This window comes from Mytilus californianus, unplaced genomic scaffold (assembly GCF_021869535.1).
Source record: "Mytilus californianus isolate M0D057914Y unplaced genomic scaffold, xbMytCali1.0.p SCAF_11, whole genome shotgun sequence".
Classification (NCBI taxonomy): Eukaryota; Metazoa; Mollusca; class Bivalvia; order Mytilida; family Mytilidae; genus Mytilus; species Mytilus californianus.
Genome location: NW_026262593.1, coordinates 20,387,701 through 20,412,112, shown reverse-complemented (window position 1 = coordinate 20,412,112; position 24,412 = coordinate 20,387,701). Strand labels below are relative to the sequence as shown.

Below are 24,412 nucleotides of genomic sequence, written 5' to 3'. Positions count from 1 at the left end.
CTTATGTATTTTTAGCCATGGCGGCCATGTTTGTCGATGGATCAAAACTACGGATACAATTTATAAACAAGATACCCTAAGGAACATTTAGTTAAAGTTTGAAGGTATCTGGCCCAGTAGTTTCAGAGGAGAAGATTTTTGAAACAGTTTGCGAAATAGTTTTTTGGAGGGACACCAAAGACAAACTCTGTTAAGTGTAAGTGCACTAAAGATGAAAAATTTTGTCCTGCATTTTTTTTTTAGTTGTAATCTCTGTCCTGCCTTTTTATTTTTCACTTTATTCGGTCCTGCCTTTTTTTTTTGTTAGTTTATCCTGACTTTTTTTACATAAATTGTCATCCTGCTTTTTTTTTTTGCCAATACCAAGTTTTTCATCCTGCCCCCCCCCCCCCCCCCCCCTTTCCCCTATAAAGTAGCTCCCTTATGTCTTGGCTTTAAAGTCAACAAGGATATAAACTAATATTCAAATATAATCATTTAGCCTTAATGTTATCTCGAGTAAGATAATCTTGGGATAAACCCTCTATTTACAAAGATCACACCTTTGAACAGTAAATGTCAAATCTACCAAAACAAATTAACATTCAAAAAATGTGTGTGTGTAAATTTTGATCAGAAGTCAAATTGTGACCAACAAGTGTGACAGAACAACAAAAATTTAACGTTCCTCTCACCTCCCTGATCTAATATATATACCATATGGCTGGTGATGCATACATAGCAGGAGGCCTACCTATCCCAGTCAACTCACCCACTTTCCTAAATCATGAGATTCCCTCAGTTTTTGTTTGTTACCTTGATTTGTATCATCTTAATTGATTTATGAGATATAAACATTGGTAAACTACTGTTGCTTAAATTATAAGAAAGGAGTAAAAGAGAGGCGAAGGATACCAAACGGATATTCAAACTCGTAGTCAAAAATAAACAGACGACATGGCTTAAAAAAAGAAAATGACAAACAGACAAACAACAGTACACAAAACACAACATAGAAAACCAAAGACTGAGCAACACGAACCCCACCAAAAACTGGGGGTGATCTCAGGTGCATGAATAAAAAAAATTAACATAATGTTATTTTTCAAAATATTTATTTAACATTTCATTAACAAACTTTTTTACAAACATATAACATTATCTAAATATACAGATAACTGGTTAAATTATTATAAATGGAAAACCATTTATTTTTAAATGGAAAAACAATATAATTTATTTTATCAACATTAGACCAGAAGACAAGGTATGCTTTTGGGCCAAATTGTCCCTGAAATCAAATATATTTCAAACAATATCCAATTTTTTCAAATTAATGTTGCATATATGTACCTTGATAAAATCATCATAAAAAGAAGATGTGGTATGATTGCCAATGAGACAACTCTCCACAAGAGACCTTTGGTTAAAAAGTATACCCTTTTCATTTGTTATACAGCCATGACAGGAAATTCAGTAAAATGAGGAAAGTAGACAAAATCTCAACTATTTGACTAGTACATGTTTAGAAATAATACAGAGCACAACATTCTCTCCAAAAGATATTTAAACAGTAAGTGTATTTCATTTTTATCTTTTGACATGCAACAAGTTATATTGGACTACGCTTGGCTCTATGTTAATTTAGCCAAATATTTCTAACAACTACCCTATTTTGCAAAGAAACTGACAAATCTCCCTTATGACTTCACTATAAAGACATCACAATCAAATAGTGCCATCCAGGTTTGGCTAATATTTAAATTTTATGCTTAAAAACTGGGATTGGTGATGACATCAGGCAGCATTTTACTTTTAGTGAATTAACCAAACTAAGTAACTCTGTTAGAAAAATATTGCAAAATCATATATTGACTATTACATTAGTTATCACTAAATTAAGTGTGTGCAACTTACCAATTAATTATTTTAAAATGCTAATTGTCAGTTTGATTTCTTTGTACAGAACTGATTCTTAATAATTAAAAAAATGCATTGATGTTCTTCCTGCGAAGTTACATAAAACATATATCATTTAAAAAAATCATCATGTATCCTCACTAAAAAGTTTCTAGCTGGAATGCAGAATGGCAAAAATAAATATTATACAAAAATAATATTATATTTAACAACAAACAAATAAAACAGCAAAAAAGTATGGAATTTTAAAATTTTAATCTCAGGACATTAAGGCATCTAAAATTTGGTCCGTCTTCAAATGGTATTTTTTATGCACAAAAAAAAAACTGAAAGTCAACCAGTGAACTATGAAAATGAGATATTATGGAAAGTCAGAGAGCTTTGCCATAGTTGCATGTATATTTTATAACAGGTACACAAAAATATAATTGATAAATGAAAATGTAGATATTTAGTCAGCCATGGCAATGAGGTCCAGGTAAAAGAGTTCAGCAGTATGGATGAAGGTTTTAAGTAAAGCTTTGGTTGACTTAATATGAAGTTAAAGGTAACCCAGTTTTAATGAACTTAGTTGAATAAATTAATGATATATGATTAAGATTTATAAATTGTTGAGTGGTGAAGTCTTTAAGAAATTTTAAAGCAAAATATAAAACATAGCGATAATCTGGATCTTCCAACTTCAAAGGGCTATAATTCTATGAAAAGTATATCACCAGAAATGAAATGTGAACACCTTCTGTAACTTTCTATTTCACTTAAAATGGCCCAATATCTACAAACATAACAGACAAGAGTGCACACGCTGAAATGTCTCGCCTTCTTTACTAATCACTGATATTATGTTGATAGTCCTTAATATAAAGCTTTATTACAACTGTCACATAAACTAAACATTAACCAAGAAAACTAAACATTGACCAATGAACCATGAAAATAAGGTCAAGGTCAGATGAACCATGCCAGGCAGGCATGTACAGCTAACAATTCTTCCATACAACAAATATAGTTGACCTTTTGCTTATAGTTTAAGACAAGAGTGCACACGCTGAAATGTCTCGCCTTCTTTACTAATCATTGATATTATGTTGATAGTCCTAAATATAAAGCTTTATTACAACTGTCACATAAACTTAACATTAACCAAGTAAACTAAACATTGACCAATGAACCATGAAAATAAGGTCAAGGTCAGATGAACCATGCTAGGCAGGCATGTACAGCTAACAATTCTTCCATACAACAAATATAGTTGACCTATTGCTTATAGTTTAAGAAAAACAGACAAAAACACAAAAACTTAACACTGAGCAATGAACCTTGAAAATGAGGTCAAGGTCAAATAAAACCTGCGTGACTGACATATAGATCATAAAATATTTCCATACACCAAATATAGTTGAACTATTGCATATAGTATTAGAAAAAAAGACCAAAACTCAAAAACTTAACTTTGACCACTGAACCATGAAAATGAGGTCAAGGTAAGATGACACCTGCCAGCTAGACATGTACACCTTACAATCATTCCATACACCAAATATAGCTGACCTATTGCATGCAGTATTAGAAAGAAAGACCAAAACTCAAAAACTTAACTTTGACCACTGAACCATGAAAATGAGGTCAAGGTCAGATGACACCTGCCAGCTAGACATGTACACCTTACAATCATTCCATACACCAAATATAGTAGACCTATTGCATACAGTATAAGAAAAACAGACCAAAACACAAAAACTTAACTATAACCACTGAACCATGAAAATGAGGTCAAGGTCAGATGACACCTGCCAGTTGGACATGTACACCTTACAGTCCTTCCATACACCGAATATACTAGACCTATTGCTTATAGTATCTGAGATATGGACTTGACCACGAAAACTTAACCTTGTTCACTGATCCATGAAATGAGGTCGAGGTCAAGTGAAAACTGTCTGACGGGCATGAGGACCTTGCAAGGTACGCACATACCAAATATAGTTATCCTAGTACTTATAATAAGAGAGAATTTAAAATTACAAAAAAAAATTTTTTTCAAGTAGTCACTGAACCATGAAAATGAGGTCAAGGACATTGGACATGTGACTGACGGAAACTTCGTAACATGAGGCATCCAGCATCCAGGTCTTCCACCTTCTAAAATATAAAGCTTTTAAGAAGTTAACTAACGCCGCCACCGCCGGATCACTATCCCTATGTCGAGCTTTCTGCGACAAAAGTCGCAGGCTCGACAAAAATGGACATCTTCAGACTTGTGAAACATGAATCACTGTACAACTTTTTGACTGCAGTACATATTTGCCTTAAATGCCGTTCTTCAGAGACATTACATATAGAAATATATTTTGAGCAGCTACCTAAGAAGAACTTTCAAAGATAGAAGACTTCTTCAAGCCATCAAATGGCCTAAATTCTTTATGATCTGTGAGCACCAAGGCAATAAGGGTTGCTTTCAATTTCATTGTGATCTTAAATCAAACACTGCATTGTAATTAGCAAATAACATATTTACCGTAATCTGGCATGTATAGTTCTAACTGGTACATAGTCCGCACCCCCTTCTCCCCACGAAATTTCAGGTAAAAAAACTTTTAGTAACTGTCAGAAAAGGTCTAATGAAACTCCGGTAATTTCAAATCGTGTGTGGTCGCTTGCGGTATTTTCTCGGAAAAACCTGTTTTCCATCATCAAACAGAAGCTGAAACTGCTTGCAAATGATTCTAGAACACTTCACGATTGTTAAAATAAGTCTAAATCACAGAAAAAAAATTTAGAAACTTGTTTATGTTTAAACCGGAAGTTTGAAAAGCACGTGTAAAAGTAGAAAAAAAAACGGTGAGAGTCGAAATCTGTACATAATAGATATCACTGTAATACGACTTTGAAAGTAAAACAGTTCCATCCTTATGTAAAACAGTGTTCAATATATCTATTATATTAATGTTTGAAGGGTCTTAAGCTAATACAAAACATATTTGTCAGTATGAAACACCAAAATGGAACGAATAATACCCAATTACGATTCATAATTTACACTTCGGAAGCTGGTTTACTGTTGTCTTTTATACTTTTTTTGTACCGTTTCATTCAAGAAGATACCAGTTTATTTTAAGCAATGCATTAAAAGAAACGAGAAAATTGTGATGAAGCATTTAATTTTTTAATTTATCAGTATTAATATGATATTGAATAAAAATAACTTATTAATATGGATTAGGTAAAATTATTAGTTTGAAAAATGATAAGAGCGCCCTCTACAATATCAAACAAACATGGCGGAACGTAAACAAACCACCTAGTGAAATTTAATTTTTTCTCTTATTTCTTGCTTATTGTACTCTATAGTCCGCACCCCTGTCTGGCAGGTTCAGTTTTGGAGAATAAAACCGCGGACTATACAAGCCTTTTAACGGTAGGCATGATTTTGAATTATTATTTCCTTTTGTCCACAAAATGCAGCGCATTGAAAATAATAATATAACAATTGTAGCCTTCAGTTGATATACTTCTTTCAGGTCGATATATCCTTGTATAGACCTCATACAAAGGCTAAAATTGTATAATAGCCGGATGTAATATGGATAATAATTGCACTTTGTGCATTATATACCCCAAAAAGGACTAAATCCCACTCTAGATGATATCTTAAGGCACTGGAATCAAGTGTGAAAAATTTTCCAAATGAAATTATGAACACTATTAAAGCAAGAAACATAAAAAAAATCTGCAGAGTGACAGCATGGACTAATATTCCTCTCTTTTGACATATGGCCAAATAGTTACACATCAGCAATAACAGAGTAACAAACTCTTTTTTTTTAATTTTCTTACAAAAAAATTATCATATAAAAATATATAGTTTTCATCACAAACAAAAGCTAAATCCATATAAAACATGTATGGTACAAAAATATTTGTCATTATCAATTTGAGGTCAAATGTTAAGTTAAATATGATACATATAAAATTCACATATGCAATCAATCAACATCTAGTGCTGTACTATAGCTGAGAATCCTAATTCTGTAGTAGTGCCAGACATAACACATTTAGGCATGTTTAAGTTTAATTTACTATTAAACAACCAATTTTCGAGACCAATTTAGTTATGGGACTATTGCGAGACAAAAATAACACAAATATAAATAGTAGTGAATATGTCAATCTTGGATCTCTTTTTTCATTAAAAAAATCATGAAAATCTATTAACACAAATAATTTTTATTTTGATATTGTGCATTCTTATACATTTGTTAATTGGTGTCTTATTTCACACATGCAAGATAGATTCAAGGCCAAATAGCCCTGAATCAATTCTACACAACCTGACCCTTAAGACAGATAACACAGATTGGCCCAGGATCCAAGGCTACCCTACACATTTCACTGTTTTTCCAATATATGAACTAATCAACATAACTCTATGCATGATAAATAATCTTATCATTCATTTGTATTGCTTATTCACTCACATCTTTCTTTCTTTCACTAACAATGAAGCGAGTTCAAAACACTTTTTGATTTTGATTAAAAGACATAGAGAATAATGCATTAATAAACATATTTCTACATTCTGTTCTCTAAAAAATCTAAACATGATCAAAAATTTAAAAGACCATTCTTTTTGACAAGTTTATACTGGTCTGGAATTTCCATTAAAGCATGAAGAGCAAATGCAGCTTGAGGGTTTCTAGCTGTGGACATTATTTTGTGAAATTCAACAAACTGAAAATTGTCAAACTTTCGTGCAGGAATTCTGTCATCAAACTGTTCCATAGTATCCCAGGGTCCATCTCCAACACCAACCATTACAATTGACAATGGCCATCTTGAGGCTTCCACAATTGCATCAATTGTCTCCCTTTCGTTGGTCACTTGTCCATCTGCAACAATCACAAGTATGTGATACTGGAAAAAAATAAATATAAAAATATTAATATTTATTGATGAGTTTTATGTATATCTAAGATTAATTGCTCCAATAAAATCAGATTGTTTTTCAAATATATTTTGTACAGTGTAAGCATTTTTATTAATATTTTTCTTTATGAGTTTTATAAAGGAAGCAGTAGTGTAAACACTTGTAAATTCATGAAAACATTTATTGATTTGTACTTTTAATTTTGACAATGTTAATTTTTTTACATTTTGACATCCCAGTGCCTTTATATCTACACATTCCATACGGATTTTGCTCATTGTTGAAGGCTGTTTTGTAACCAATGTGCTAATGGGGAAATTGTGAACAGAACATATTCATATTTGTCCAGACTTGAGAACTTAGTCAGTTTTCAGACAAATTTTTAAATGACAGTACCACTTTGTTTAATCAATGTTTCCTGCAGTTTTTCAACCCAGATCCTTGAAATATTACTGAATGTTTTCAAACCTATTAAGGGTCTGTACATTTCTTTATTGAGTTTATGGAACATATTTTCCCAAATTTTACATTTCATATTTTCATATATTAAAATATTCCTTATAATAAACTACATGTATTCTCCTTTGTTTAACAAATATTTTTTTTTCACAATTTGGTCAGTTGATTCTTTGGGTCCACATTTTCTAATAGATGTTTTGGTATGATCACCTATCCAAAAACTTGTCATTTAAACCTATATACATTTGTATAATAATGTATAAAAAAACTTACAGATTTAGTTTTTTTCACAGTATCTATTGCCTGACGTATCAATGGAGCAAAACTTGTTGGTCCACTCATCCTCACATTTGGTGTTAGTTGGTTATAAGCATCTAATACATCATGGAAACCATTACAGTACCCCTGAAAAAAGTAAAATTGATTAGTAAATGTATAAATGATTATTATCATACACCAAATTGTCTTTTTTAATAGGAAACACCTTAATTGTAATTTTGTTTCTCTTATTCTTCGTTAATTTATCCCTTTCTGCACCCATTGTATAAAAAAAATTTAATCAACGTGTGGTTCTTTTGATCTCAGTTCTTCATTGGTTAAAATCCGATTATGACGTCGAATTTTCTTGCTTTCCTCTGAATTTCCTATTGTGACGGCATGAAAAAAGGCGACCATGCCTGATGACGTCACATAGAAAGAACACATCTTTTTGCAGATCATTCGAAAAAAAGGAATAAATTTGCCTGCGTATTGTTTGAAAATCATTAGAGAAACAGATTCCACCACCAAATCTTGTGTAATACGATATTTATCCACTCTCGACAGTTAAATTTTATATATTTAAAACGCTCGGCAAGCCTCGCGTTTTAAATTTGAAAATTTAACTGTCTTGAGTGGATAAATATCGTATCACACTCGATGCAGTGGTAGAATCTATATTTATTCTTTATGTATCATTCATAAAGAATAAATACTGTAACAGTATTTATGTCATTTATATTCCAAGTAATTATTTTTTTCCTTTCAAACCTGGAAAGAAAGTCGAGTGACATAATTTTCAAGTAAAAAATGCTTTATTGCCATTGTTGTAACATGTAACATGACGGGTGCCACAAGGGGAGCAGGACCTGCTAACCCAGGGAATCTGAGACCACCTCACGTTTTTGGTAAGGGTTTGTGTTGCACAGTCTTTAGTTTTCTATGCAGTGTTTTGTAGACTAGCTTATTTTTTGTTGTTTTTTTCCCCCTTTTTGTCATGGCCTTGCCAGTTTGTCTTCCTTTTTACAAGTTTTATCTTGGCATCTTCCACCTCTCTTTTTGTAATATATCAATACATATAATCAGGGGTTGCAACTTGTAAATAAAGGTACAAGGTCCTATTTTTCAGGCTGTCCCTCAAAGTGTGTTTGACCTTATTTTTTGGTAACTGACTTAACTTCTATTATAATTTTGGCAGAAGGTAGAAAACATTAAAAATACTGTCGATTCATTTAATTTTGTTGTTTCTAATTATAAATGATTGAGGAAAAACTGTAATTTGTGGATTCTCACATGTTGTTTTATTACAACCAAGTTACATGTACAAAAAAAATGTATTTTGTTGAATATTCAAATTCATGGGTCACCTGTACCCAAAAAATACAAGAAGTACCCAATGAATAATAATTAAACTTGAGTTTTGTTAAAATGGGGCTACCAACTGCTAACTGTAGTCTATATGTGCTGCCCTCTTTCTTATTATGTAGAGTGGTAGCTTGCCCCATTTAAGGAAATTTAAAAAAAATAAAATGCTCCGCTGGGGCGCAGCTTGATACGACCGCAGAGGTCGTACCCTGAACAGTTGGGGCAAGTATGGACACAACATTCAAGCTTGATACAGCACTGAATTTGGATTGTAATTAAATATTTGACACAGCATAGGTTTCTGACACAGAATGAAAGTGGTCTAAGAACTTAAAAATTTTCAATTTACCTATTCATACATGTGATGGACTGTGAAACTCAGATCAGGAGATTGGGAAATTTTGGTCAGGAGATTAGGACTCAGATCAGGAGGTTTTTAATCGACATTAATTTTGTTGTAAATGTAACCGTGTGCTGTAAAAATGGTCTTTTAAAGTGTGTTTTCTTCAACTTTCCAACCAATTTATTATGTTTATAGTACCCTTGTACTTATAAAGTTTCTCCATCTTTATATTCTACATGTTCAATCTAACATTGGTTTTTTCCAGTATGTTCTTTAAATTTTTTACTTCATATTCTGTAAAACAATCATTGCAACCAGAACATTTGTTTAGCTGTCTGCAAATAGTTTTTATTTTTTTTTTTTTCTCTTGCAAATAGTTTTTATTTGCAAACTCAGAAATTCATTCTATCTGTAAAGTTAGGGTCATAGTTATTATATAAATTTCAATTTAAGCCTTAAAAGGAAGTATAGAATCCTCAAATAATTTTCAAATTATTATTTTTTTATTTGTCCTAAGACATTTAAAATCATTTAATAACCATCCTTTTATGATTATTTGTTCAATTTATATTTTATTTATATTCTTTTAAAAATTTTCATTATTAAAAGGAAAGTAACTTAAAACAGGATAAATCAAGGGAAGTAACCCAATAAATACACAGTTTTTGTTACACAACGGCAGTTAGCCTGAGGTAAAAATCGTTGCTTACCAGTATGTTTGACACCCAAGCTGACAAGTGAAGCCATATAATTATGCATGTTAATTGATTTACAGGTAAAATATAACTTCAGGTAATGTCAGTTACACCAGATGCCTGAGATGTTATGTTGGGCAGAAATTTTTCATTCATGAAAAATTTCATACACGGGATTTTTTCAACGGGAGGGGGGGAGGAGACCCCTGAAAACAGGATTATTGTACTCCCGTCGGGAGGTTCACATGTATGCCTATTCAAACCATATCATTATTATTTGCTTTTATATATAAATCAGAAATAACCAATTTAAAATGGAAAATGTTAAAGAAAAAAAAGGAAAAAAAAAATCCCCCCCCCCCAATTTTTTGAACCCCCTTATGATTCATCGCCCCCAAACTCAATCCCAGCTTTCCCTTTGTGGTATGGTACCTTGCAGTACAATTTCAGAGAGATTCATACACTTGAACACAAGTTATTGTCTGGAAACTAGAAAAATGCTTGTTTTTTGGCCCCTTTTTGGCCCCAAATTCCTAAACGTTTAGGGCAATTACCCCCAAACTCAATTCCAGCTTTCCCTTTGTGATATGGAACCTTGCAGTACAATTTCATAAAGATCCATACACTTACACACAAGTTATTGTCCTGAAACTAGAAAAATGCATGTTTTTTTGCCCTTTTATGGCCCCTAATTACTAAAATTTTGAGGGAAAACCCCCAAAATCAATCCCAGCCTTCCCTTTGTGATATGGAACCTTGTAGTACAATTTCATAAAGATCCATACACTTACAAACAAGTTATTGTCATGAAACTAGAAAAATGCTTGTTTTTTGCCCCTTTTTGGCCCCTAATTCCTAATATTTGGAGGAAATTACCCCAAAAATCAATCCCAGTATTCCCTTTGTGATATGGAACCTTGTAGTACAATTTCATAAAAATCCATACACTTACAAACAAGTTATTGTCATGAAACTAGAAAAATGCTTGTTTTTTGCCCCTTTTTGGCCCCTAATTCCTAAAATTTGGAGACAATTACCCCCAAAATCAATCCCAGCATTCCCTTTGTGATATGGAACCTTGTGGTACAATGTCAGAGAGATCCGTACACTTACACACAAGTTATGTCTGGAAGTTACAAAAATGCTTATTTTTGGCCCCTTTTGGCCCCTAATTCCTTAACTGTTAGTACCATAACCCCCAAAATCAATCCCCACCTTCCTTTTGTGGTATTGAACCTTATGGTAAAATTTCAATGAGATCCATTCACTTAAACTAAAGTTAGAGTGCGAAAACTAATGTGTATTCGGACGACGACGCCGGACGACGACGACGACGACGACGACGCCAACGTCATACCAATATACGACCACAAAAATTTTTTTGCAGTCGTATAAAAATCTGAAACACAAAAGTGGGGAGTCACTGCCACAAGCAACTTGGGCAACAAGAGCTAAAGAATGTGTTGTTTAAAACAGATTAGGAATATGATATGACAAAATTTCATAAGATATTTCATATCTATTAACTTTGAAGTTAATAATTTAATGATTATGCATACCTGAGACCTGAATGAAAAGACTGATCTATCTTTTGTAGATGCATCCCCAAATCCAAAGGCTGGAATGATACCATCATCATCAAATGGTTCTAATGTTTCTCCAAGGATACAGATCACCTATAAATGTATGCCATTAATTATTTACTGGTGTAAAAATTGGGATCAAAGTTCTGACAAATACTTGATATTTTTCTTTTTAAAAGTTTATAGCATACATGTATTTCTTTCAATCAACATGTAAGAATAAAAGGAGACGATTAGTGTCTGTCAATAAGACAACAATGAAACAACACAACACAAAAAAGACAGCTGGAGGTTAATGTACATGATTGGTCTTCAACAATAGCTAAACCTCAAACTCTAAGTCATCCAAGTAGTGAATAAATTTAACATCTAAACTATACAAAAATCCTGTAATCAACATCAAATTCATAAAGACAAAGGCAATCAATTGTACACTAAAGAGATATTTATATCATGAATATTGTCAACCAATGTCACATGAGAACATCTGATTTGTAGCTCAAAAGATAATGTCTGGAAAACAAAATGTTGACTTAATGAAGAATATTATTAACCATAATACATGGACATTTACAGCTGAATAAGACAGAGTACCAACTTCACTAAATATTCATATTTTATTATAATTCAAGATGTAGAAAATATATAATATTACGTATATAATGGAAGTATTATACTGCAAGACTTGAAAGAATTATTATTTTTTTAAATCTTCAATTCAAGCCTTAAATCTTGTGCACTTGTAGATATAATGTAGGTATATTAGAGGTAAAAATAACATATTAAAAGTGACATCATAGGGTAAAATTCAATTAAAAGTCAGTGAATCGTAATGATCATGTTAATGAAAATTCCATCAACTTTTATTTTTACAGAATCTACCAATCCAATTTGTCTGAAAGAAAATTTAAGATTTGAAACTAATGAAATTTTAAATTGTTTTTCAAGTTTTGATTGGCAACTTTTATTTCGGTTTGTTATTAACTGTCTAACAAACTGCACCAAGTTTCTGGAACAACCATACATGCAATAATGAAATTAAAATTTTGTTTACCTGTTGATAAGGGTTCATAAATCTTGGTTCAATTGCATGTAGGCTGTTACCCCCAAAAGTGGAACGACCTTGATGTAAGTTGCTGACAGTATAGTCTATTCCTATGAAAATAGTAATAAGATTTGTTGTTAGTCCTTTATGCACAGTGTAAAATGCAATACAACAGATTCAGAGTTTATATGTTAAATTTTACAATCTAAGCTGATTGTGTAAACTTCATTTCTATTTATAGATTTATCAACGTGACTTTATACACTTTTTTACATATAAATTATATCTATATATTTTTTTATTTTTATACAAGAATATGTAGCCAAATAATCAAAATTATATTTATAAGAAGCTGCCACAACACATGCATTAATGTATACTACAATGATAGTCTAAATTAATGTATCCATCAAGTTTTTTATAAACATTTAAGCATGAAATGAAGTTTTCACAATCAATGTTGTCTAAATAGGATTATAGGTACATTTACATGCAATAAATATTTATATTTGTCATCTAAACATACTCTTTGATAAGGGTTCATTTCATAAGGAACAATTTGATGTAATGATCTGCCTCCAAATGATCTCATGCCCTGTTGAAGATTGCTTGCTGTATAATCCATTCCTATAATGCAATTATCATCTATAGTCTTACAAATTAAAATTACTGTAATCTGGTGTAAATTCAAAAACTATTGTGATGTTTTTACTAATGCCAAAAATGCCACAGTATCAGGTTCCCATTAATAAATACTTGCAGTCATAATTTCAGAAGTGACTTTTCTTCATAATTTGTTGCAATCACATTTATTAGGCCTCACATTCTTGGCAGTGGTCAATGGTTTGCAATTGTAAATGCACACATTAATTTTCAAAATTTACAATAAGTTTGTTTTGTAACAAAATAAATAAAAATCATTAACATGCTTGGTTTTACTTTAATAATTTCTTCTTAAACATATCAAACAGAGTAGCCAAATCTTGTTTGTAAATTTCTTTTCTTTTTAATATCATGCTTGTCAAACATGGTGCTTTAAATGTATACATGTACATTGTATGTACATTGTACAGCTCATAAACATGTACATGCATTTTGAAGATTAATAAAATAAATGTCATATACCAGTATATTTACATGTACATTGTACATGTTTCAAAAGTGAACTTTTGAAACATGTACATGTAAATATACTGGTATATGACATTTATTATAACTCAAAATTGACATAGCTTAAAATTACATTTGTTCAAAAATTACCATAAAAATCCTAGTTTGACTGATACACATTTAACAGTCTGATTGCTCAAACTTGTGTGTATACACTTGATACATGCAATATATTAATTTGGCCATTAATACAGATTATCAATGGTTTTTCTTAAATTTTCAAATCCTCTTAAACATGTTAAAGAATCTTTCCATGAAAAAATTTACACTTACCAAAAATCAAATTACACGATTCTAATCCTGCTTGTCTGATGGCATTTTGTACCTCCTCCAGAGAAGTAAACTTGTCCATAATGGCATTATAATCATATCCTCCACCACCAAATATGTTCCATATACTGTTGTGTTGCATATTTGCTTTGCTTTTCTGTAGACTTGACAAATCCGGATACAGTTTATTTGTGCTGCTATTGTTTTTGTCTGTTGCTCTTTTAGACTGGTTACTTGATCCACCACAGAAGTACCAGATTAGGAAAACAATCCCACAAAATATAACAATGCTGATGAATTCCATAACAGTGTGTTATAATTATTCTCTTACCTATATGAACCTCTTTTGTTATATTTCCTTATCAATCTGTGTGTGAACTGAAACTAAAACAAAAACCGAAAAAAATTAAGTCAAAATTTTCATCAACCTAGTGGTGAACCTACATGTGTACATGTACATGTGTATGTATGCTTAAATATTTTTCTTCCTCAGAATATACATTTGTTGTACCTTTAAAATTATCTTATCTAATTATATATATATAGGTTTTTCATTTTTAGTTTAACTGAGTAAATAGTCTTTTTCAATGACAATAACTCCTGTATGGAGCCAGTTTACAGTTTCAGCCATGTTGACTTAATTTGAGAATATTAATAAACATTTTTTATATTTAGTTTCTCTCTATCTAAATGTACATGTAAATTCCTCTGTTGTTCTAAGAGCACCCTTGGGTCTTAACCACTAGACCATGAACCCACACATGTATATTAAACAACTATGGCACTGGAAAATTTTCAACAACATGAAAAACATTTCTTGCCATTTATCATTCATGTTTAGTGTATTTTTCAGGATTTTTCATAAAATACCATGATGTCCTGCAAATTTTAAGCAAATAAAGGGAGCATACAATTACCTGTCAATTTGGTTATCCGATAACCAAAAGTATGATGACAATTAAGTTAAACAAACATGTAAAATCCCACATGTTATAATCTGAGACTACAAATTATGTTATAGTAGTGTCAGTTAAAAAATAGGCAGTGGCTATTTTGCTGGCACTGGCAAAATACATGAAATAGAAAATATGCTATTTTGCCAGCTTTAATTAAAATATCTTATTTGAAAGCTGGCAAAATAGCATATTTCTATAGCAATGGCTATTTTTCCGGCGCCAGCAATAAAATGAATTTGTTATTTTGCCTGTTCTTTGTAAAGAGAGATTTTGAATATTTACTATTGAAAAGTACTATGAAAATGTGCACTGCCAACATAAAAGAAAAACTTTATTAATCATATAGTTAAATAAGATAACCATGATAACAGTTACAATATTTGAGATACAAATAAGATAACAGTTACAATACTTGAGATACAAATAAGATAACAGTTACAATAGTTGAGATACATATAATCGTTTAAAAACAGTCTTCACAATAAACTTTTGAATCTCCAGACCTGGAGGTAAATATTTGGAAAATTTAAGTTAGATTCTGTTGGCCTGTAGAGATGATTTGTACAGGCCTGAAAGCAATTTCACAAACCTGGGCTGCTGGGACTGTGGTAAACCGTGAAGACTGAAAACATGTATGAGTCCAAGTGAAAATAAGAATTTGTATAAAGAAATAAAAATCTAAATATTGAGCATCCATTTGTAGCAATGAAATCATATCAAAACATGTAGTTGAAATTACTTTTAAAATCAGTCAGTCTAATGCTACATGTATGCATAAGAATAAAATATTTGTAATTTTAACTATGTTGTAAAATAAACTGTTATCACAGAGATATGTCTCGCCTTTTTGTAATTTTGATAATGCAAATGTTGAAAATAAAATAGCAATACTTTAACATGTAAGTTATGCAAATATTCAAAGTCAATGATCCATGACTGAAGATACATGGCTAAACAATCTCCATGGAATGAGATGTGCCAATGCTAATACAACTGCATACCAAATACCATTGACTTATTATAAGTCTTTCCCTTTAAACAAACCTAAACACAAACATTAACTTGTAAACTATGTAAAAGTTTCAAAGTCAATGAACCATGATCATGGGTGGGGCTATATATAATCTCCATGGAAACGATACTTGTAAATGCCAATAAATTTGCATACCAAATATCATTAACTTAACATTAGCAGTTCATCTTAAACTGATCTAATCACAAACTAATACATGTAAACTAAGCAAAAGTTTCAAAGTAAATAGACCATGACTGAGGGGGCGGGACCAAATATTCTTCATGGAAATGAGATGTGCTAATGTTTATACAACTGAACACCAATTAACATTGGCCTACCACTAATGGTTCCCCTTGAACTGACCTAATCACAAACTAATACATGTTATCTTAGCAAAATTTTCAAAGTCTATAGACCATGACTAAGGGGGCGGAGCCAAATAATCTCCATGGAAATGAGATATGCCAATGCTTATACAACTGCATACCAAATATCATTGACCTACCACTAGTGGTTCCCCATAAATTGACCTAATCACAAACTAATACATGTAAACTATGAAAAGTTTCAAAGTCAATAGACCTTGACTGAGGGGGCTGGGCCAAATAATCTCCATGGTAATGAGATGTGCCAATGCTTATACTACTGCATACCAAATATCATTGACCTACCACTAGTGGTTCACCATGAACTAGACCTAATCAAAAACTAATACATTGTTGACGCCGCTGCCACCGCCGTAAACAGCATACCTATGTCTCGCTTTTTGACTCCGTCAAGGCGAGACAAAAAACAAATTTCAAAATCTATATAAACTTAATAAAATATTATACAATCTAACAAAATCAATCACATTTTTTTTTTAAACAATAGACAGTTCTTTGAAATAGGTGAAATCTGTAAACATGGTAAACAAAATCGTTTTTTACTGGCTAAATTGGCTTACGCTTACCTAGAGCCAGCAAAATAGCATATTTTCTATTTTGCCGCTGCCGTCAAAATAGCCACTGCCTAAAAATATTTACCTTCAGGAGCTCAGTTGACTTAATTTTAAAGAAAGAATTTCATATTGAACTCTAGTCCAAATAAGTATATAAATGACGGCTTGAAAGGCTATTTTAATTTTTTTCTGTGATGCCTTCCTACGATGTCGTACGGAAGGCTTCACAGAAAAAATCAAAATAGCCTATCAAGACGTCATAATTATTTGGACTAATTGCTCTTACCAACTTTTTTTTTTCTTTAAGAGTGCTCTTTTGACACACTCCAAGTCGTTTTTATACACTCACCAGTCTGCTCACTGTTGGTAAAAAAAAATTGTGATTGTACCACAGGGGTTTGAGACTATTTGCCGGGATCAACTGAACTTGGCGACCACAATACTCGTATACTAGTATTGTCAACAATACTCGTATATAATTAATGTACCAGTATTGTAAAATAAAAAAAAAAAATCAATAGGGTTTGTTATTTTCATTGATGTGTTTTATTAACAACTTGTTGGTGTTTTTTCGACCAACAAAAGACACTACAGATGGCTATGGTTTCAGATGCATTAACGAAAAGTGTACCAAAAGACTCACAACTCGATCCATTAGGTCTGGCTCATTATACCCTTAGCTAAGTGATTGTACTTTATGTATCTTTTGTGTCAGGATACAATGGTGAAGAAGGCCGCCAAGACAATAGGCATTTCTGAAAAGACAACCATACAAGTGTACCAGTACCACGAGTACATCAGAGATATTTGAACCACCAAACTCCTAAATACGCCATGCCAGTTAGGTGGTCCAGGTATCGTGGTACAGATAGATGAGATAGATGATTGCCACAAAGCCAAATACAACAGAGGACGCCGGGCCAGTAAAGAGCAGTGGGTTTTTGGTATCACATCACATACATGCAGATAGTAGATAAACGGGATGTAGACACCCTACTTCCAATCATACAACGTTTTGTGAGACCAGGATCCATTGTCCACTCTGACCAATGGAAGGCATACCACCGCATCCAAGAATAAAATGCTCCGCAGGGCGCAGTTTGATACGACCGCAGAGGTCGAACCCTGAACAGTTGGGGCAAGTATGGACACAACATTCAAGCTTGATACAGCTTTGCATTTGGATTGTGATTAAATATTTGACACAGCATAGGTTTCTGACACAGAATGAATGTGGTCTAAGAACTTAAAAATTTTAAATTGGACATTCACCTATTATGGTCCAATATCCAAAATCTAAATACATGGTTAGATTCAGCATATCAAAGAACCCCAAGAATTCAATTTTTGATGAAATCAAACAAAGTTTAATTTTGGACCCTTTTGACCTCAATGTGGACAAAGTTGATAACGGGGCCCAAAAATCAAGAATCTAAATACATGGTAAGATTCAGCATATCAAAGAACCCATATATTCAATTTTTGTTGAAATCAAACAAAGTTTAATTTTGGACCCCGATTTGGACCAACTTGAAAACTGGGCCCATAATCAAAAATCTAAATACATGTTTAGATTCAGCATATCAAAGAACCCTAAGAATTCAATTTTTGTTAAAATCTAACTAAGTTTAATTTTGGACCCTTTGGACCTTAATGTAGACCAATTTGAAAACGGAACCAAAAATTAAGAATCTAAATACACGGTTAGATTCGGCATATCAAAGAACCCCAATAATTAAATTTTTGATGAAATCAAACAAAGTTTAATTTTGGACCCTTTGGACCTCAATGTGGACCAATTTAAAAACGGGGCCCAAAATCCAAAAACTAAATACACGGTTTAATACCGTTAGATTCAGCATATTAAAGAACCCCAAGAATTCAAGAATAAAACCCCATTGAAATAGGTCAAGAAATAAGCAATTTATACGAAGTATCTTCTTTTGCACAATACTGTGCAATTAAATATTTCTTGCTATTGCGCAATACTGTACAATTGCCAATTTCTTGCTATTGCGCAATATTGTGCAATTGAAGATTTCTTGCTATTGCGCAATACTGTGCAATTGAAGATTTCTTGCTATTGTGCAATACTGTACAATTGAAAATTTCTTGCTATTGCACAATACTTATTATATAATAATTTACACATCCTGTTTGGTGTGTATCTCCTACCATATCATTATTATTTGCTTTTAAATATAAATCAGAAATAACCAACTTAAAATGGAAAATTTTAAAAGAAAAAAAAAAGGAAAAAAAAAAAAAAATCCCCCCCCAAATTTTTTGAACCCCCTTATGATTCATCACCCCCAAACTCAATCCCAGCCTTCCCTTTGTGGTATGGTACCTTGCAGTACAATTTCAGAGAGATCCATACACTTGAACACAAGTTATTGTCTGGAAACTAGAAAAATGTGTTTTTTGGCCCCTTTTTGGCCCCAAATTCCTAAACGTTTAGGGCAATTACCCCCAAACTCAAACCCAGCTTTCCCTTTGTGATATGGAACCTTGTAGTACAATTTCAGAAAGATCCATACACTTACACACAAGTTATTCTCCTGAAACTAGAAAAATGCTTGTTTTTTGCCCCTTTTTGGCCCCTAATTCCTAAAATATTGAGGCAATTACCCCATCATCAATCCCAGCCTTCCCTTTGTGGTATGGTACCTTGCAGTACAATTTCAGAGAGATCCGTGCACTTGAACACAAGTTATTGTCTGGAAACTAGAAAAATGCTTATTTTTGGCCCCTTTTTGGCCCCCAATTCCTAAACGTTTCGGCAATTACCCCCAAACTCAATTCCAGCTTTCCCTTTGTGATATGGAACCTTGTAGTACAATTTCAGAAAGATCCATACACTTACACACAAGTTATTGTCATGAAACTAGAAAAATGCTTGTTTTTTGCCTCTTTTTTGGCCCCTAATTCCTAAAATTTTGAGGCAATTACCCCCAAAATCAATCCCAGCATTCCTTTTGTGATATGGAACCTTGTGATACAATGTCAGAGAGATCCATACACTAACACACAAGTTATGTCTGGAAGTTACAAAAATGCTTATTTTTGGCCCCTTTTTGGCCCCTTATTCCTTTACTGTTGGTACTATAACCCCCAAAATCAATCCCAACCTTCCTTTTGTGGTATTGAACCTTGTGATAAAATTTCATAGAGATCCATTCACTTAAACTAAAGTTAGAGTGCGAAAACCAATGTGTCTTCGGACGACAACGACGCCAACGTCATACCAATATACGACCACAAAAATTTTTTGCGGTCGTATAAAAACTGGAAAGTCCCAAAGTGGCCAACCAGTCCTTTTAAGGACTAACTAAATAGTACAAAAAGAGTCTGAAATTGTTGTGCATCAATTAAAAGTCCTTGGGTTATTTCCCTTGAATACACTTTATCATGAGATACAAAATGAATAAATGTTTCTAATATTTTCTATATAAAGAATACTAGGACAATACTCGTATACAATACTTATACATTTTATGTATACGAGTATTGTTGACAATACTGGTATACGAGTATTGTGGTCGCCAAGTTCAGTTGATCCATTTGCCGGGTTTACTATCCATGGGAACCCCAAAAAATTACCTGGATAATAAACCCGACAAAATAGTAACAAACCCCCGTGGCCGTGATTGTACATAAAACAAGGAAGAAAAATAAAAATCTAAAATTTACAGTGTAAGAAATGAAAGATAACTTACATTTAGACGATTTTGTTCTTTTATATATACGATATGAATTAACTATACGATTCTGTTCGACTTAAATAACAAAAATATCACACGTAAGCCTAATTTTCTGACTCACTGAACGTTCGTAATCTTTTGTTTACACTGAGTCATTTAGTACCTAAAATCATAAGTTAAAAATATCAAGGTAAAAAACGCACCAAAGATATTTATAAGAAATTCAAACCTACACTGGTTAATGATAAGTATGTTTTCCGGAAATGCCACGTAGTCATTAGGGTTATTGATGACGAAAATTTAATTATTGTTTCAAATCTTTAGTCACTTAAAACGTGGTATTCACTTAAAAAACGTCGATGTGAAAGCAAGATCTAATGTAAAAAAAACAGTAAAAAGACATCTTAAGGTAGATGGGGGTCTATATTAAAATCGATAGAATTTTTTAATTATTTGCAAAATGAGATATCAGCGAAACGGACCCATCGAAACAACATCTGATACAAAAATCTAATAATTCTTTTAGATATTTGGATGATATATTGGCTCTCAATAAGGATGACTTCAGTATGTACACCAAAGAGATTTATCCTGCTGAACAAATACAAATACAAATATTTTTATTGGCACAAACTCATTAACAATAAATGGTTAAGACCTATTGCATATGTATAATTATATTAATTGACATGGTAGAATGCAAAGTTACATGATAACATATCATGATAGAATGAAAAGTTACAAATTGATGTGAAGTTCCCTTGGCACCATCTTAAGGTGTTTATATATTTCAACTTGTTCGATTCGCTCGTGTATGTAACACCGTATTTGATTTTAACGAATAACTGAAAAATTATTACACCAGGATTTTAGTCGATATCACAAACTTGTCAAAACATTTACTAAATTCTATCATCAGTACAAGCTGAGGGTACAAGGACATCATTCGTAAATATAAATCAAGGTGCAGACATCTTATACGTTCAGTAATTTCACATCCCATCTTTTATGGTAATATTCTATACAATGCACAAAAAATTCGTCATTCACAAAACCTTTAAACAGACTTATACAGAAGGGATATACTCGTAGTTAAGATACTGTTGTCAGGTCAATAAAGGTGGCATTTTTTGGAATAAGTATTGATTCACTCATAGAGTCTATGCATCGGAAATAACACATTTATTCTAAAACCAGTCGTTGGCATGATACGGGTTATGTTCTTGTATCGTATATTTTATGATGGTATGATACTAAACCCCTAACGGGAGGGATTGTGCTTGATTTTCATATGATGAAGACATAATCTTTCAATCAGTTTAATTGAGGTCTGGAGCTGGCATGTCAGTAACTGCTATTAGTCCTTTGTTAATTTATGTTGATTATTGTCATTTTGCTTAGTTTGTGTCTTCTGTTACCCATTCTAACATCGGACTCGGACTTCTTTTAAACTGAATTTTACTGTGCGTATTGCTGTGTGTTTGTTTATTCCACAATGACTAGAGGTATAGGGGAGGGTTGAGATCTCACAAAACATTTTAACCCAGCCGCATTTTTGCGCCTGTCCCAAGTCAGGAACCTCTGGCCTTTGTTAGTCTTGTATGTTTTTTTCATTTTGGTTCCTTTATATATTTCGGAGTTTAATGTGACGTCCATTTTCGCCGAACTAGTATACATTATTTTGTTATTGGCCAGCTGAAGCCCGACTCCGGGTGCGGGATTTTCTCGCTGTGTTGTAGACCCATTGGTGGCCTTGGGTTGTTTTCTGCTCTTTGGTCGTGTTGTTGTCTCTTTGACGCGTTCCCCGTTTCCATTCTCTATTTTAAATCATGGCTTTCTCAAATATAAAATAAAAAGTATGAATCACGGGGCTTTTTTCAAGCTACAAATGTACAAGTTGTGCAAAATTGTCAGTTTTGTATAGATTATACATGGAAAACACAATTTTGTGTGATAGAAAGAAAACTAAACTATAGAATTGTAAGATAAAATATGAGAAGATAGCTCTTACAATGGGCTTTCAAAATATAAAAAGAAAAAAATTGGTCACTGGATTCGTCGGTATATTAATATTGGATTCATTAAGGATGAGTTAAGTTGGATACATTTCACTTGTTAATTTAAAAAAAAAATGTGGATAATTTAAAGAGAATATATAACGAACATTTACATGTGTATCTACAGAAAATGTAAAAAAAATATCTACCAAGTGGAGTTTAGCTGTATATATACCAGGGATTAAATCTGCAATAAGAGGGGCACTATAAATCGCTTGACAATAAACTTCTTCTTCAAAACGAACTTCAATGGAAGCCAAAAAATCACTGTAAAAATAAACTTAAGTATATAAGGGCAATCATATTTCGGTCTCTTCTTTAAAAACATCATAATCATGGTCATGTCGAGATCTTCTTTTGTAACATTTTCATTTACACCTTGCATTTTCACAGCCTCTCAAGAACTATACGATAATTGTTTTCAATATCAACATCGGTATTGGAGTTATGGATGTATAGTTGAAACATTTAAAACATTTAAGATTTGTAACATATTTAGTTTAAAACAAAGATGATGCCCCGCCACACGCATGGATATAGTTCTACCAACATTAGAGTAAGTACAGTGTTGTTGAGGTACACATTGAAATGGTTGTGTCTATAAGACACATTTGATGCCCGACCCTATGAGTGAATCAATATTAATTCCAAAAAATGCCATATTTAATGACTTGACAACAGTATCGTAACTTTATCTCTTGTGAATAAGTCTGTTTTAAGTTTTGGTTAGCTTTTGAGGTGAATGACGAATGTACTTTGTATAGAATATTACCATAAAAGATCGGATGTGAAATTGTAAAGCATAATGTCCTATATATATATATGAAATATTTCCCCCCATAAGACAATATTTCATGACGTTGTATCATGAAATTTTATCTGCATCTTTAAAATAATGTCCAGAAAAGGACAAATTTCCATATGATATTTTGTCCATATATAGACAATATTTCATAGATGGATAGTATGACATTTTGTCTTGTTATAGGGAGGCTATCCAAGGTTATATCTTGTGTATATTATTGAGACAATATTTCATAGGCGGATTGTCATGAAATTTTGTCCAATGAAAGGGAGGCTATAATCTTTTAGTATTTTGGATAATGGTATCATTAAAGTGGTGTTTTATTTGATTGATAATAACAAACAAACCTGCATAATTAAATCAGTATGCAGCAATTTATGGTTATATACATACTTTTCATGAATTTTTTTTTTTTAAGTCCAGAAATGCTCACAATTTCATTGCATAGGATTTCTCGGGGAAGTCATTATTAGATTAAGAAATATTTTCATGGACATAGAGAAAAATGATCTAAAAAATTAAAGAATACAGAAATGAAGGACCACCATCCAGACCCTCAGTATTTCACAGTGAAATATTATCACGGACAGAATTTCACAGCAGTTAAATATTGTCACGGACAGTATTTCACAGGGAATTATTATTCAGAAGGAGGTGACAAAATTTCATGGATAGGACACTATTTCATGGGGAGCAGTCTTTTTTGTTACCAGGCCCATAGCCAGAGGTCAGGGGTAAACATCAACAAAGCAAGCCCATATTTTCCCTATAAAGTTAGTGACAATTAAAGGCAGAATTTCGAAATAAGAAGCTTCTTCGTTCACTCCTACCAAGGGGGTTATATGAGTCTCATATAACCTCCTTGCTCCTACTAAGGAGTCAGGTCTGCCTGGTTATTATAAGCAATTTTTTAAAAACTTT

At 32.4% G+C, this 24,412-nt stretch overlaps 1 protein-coding gene across 3 annotated transcripts; it reads right to left on the bottom strand.

Moving 5' to 3' along the window:
* Positions 1-1,077: 1,077 nt before the first annotated feature.
* Positions 1,078-20,781, bottom strand: LOC127719709 (uncharacterized). Of its 3 annotated transcripts, none has more exons than XM_052225946.1 (6): positions 20,645-20,781; positions 14,018-14,398; positions 12,584-12,684; positions 11,506-11,622; positions 7,559-7,690; positions 1,078-6,813 (listed from the first exon to the last, which is right to left on the bottom strand). In XM_052225946.1, the coding sequence occupies exons 2-6, from the start codon at positions 14,316-14,318 to the stop codon at positions 6,505-6,507; spliced, it is 960 nt and encodes a 319-aa protein (XP_052081906.1). In that variant the 5' UTR covers positions 14,319-14,398; positions 20,645-20,781; the 3' UTR covers positions 1,078-6,504. The 3 variants fall into 3 exon arrangements, with proteins under 3 accessions (XP_052081906.1, XP_052081904.1, XP_052081905.1); XM_052225944.1 differs by lacking the exon at positions 20,645-20,781 and adding an exon at positions 17,275-17,401; XM_052225945.1 differs by lacking the exons at positions 12,584-12,684; positions 20,645-20,781 and adding exons at positions 13,101-13,201; positions 17,275-17,400.
* Between the last annotated feature and the right edge of the window lie 3,631 nt (positions 20,782-24,412).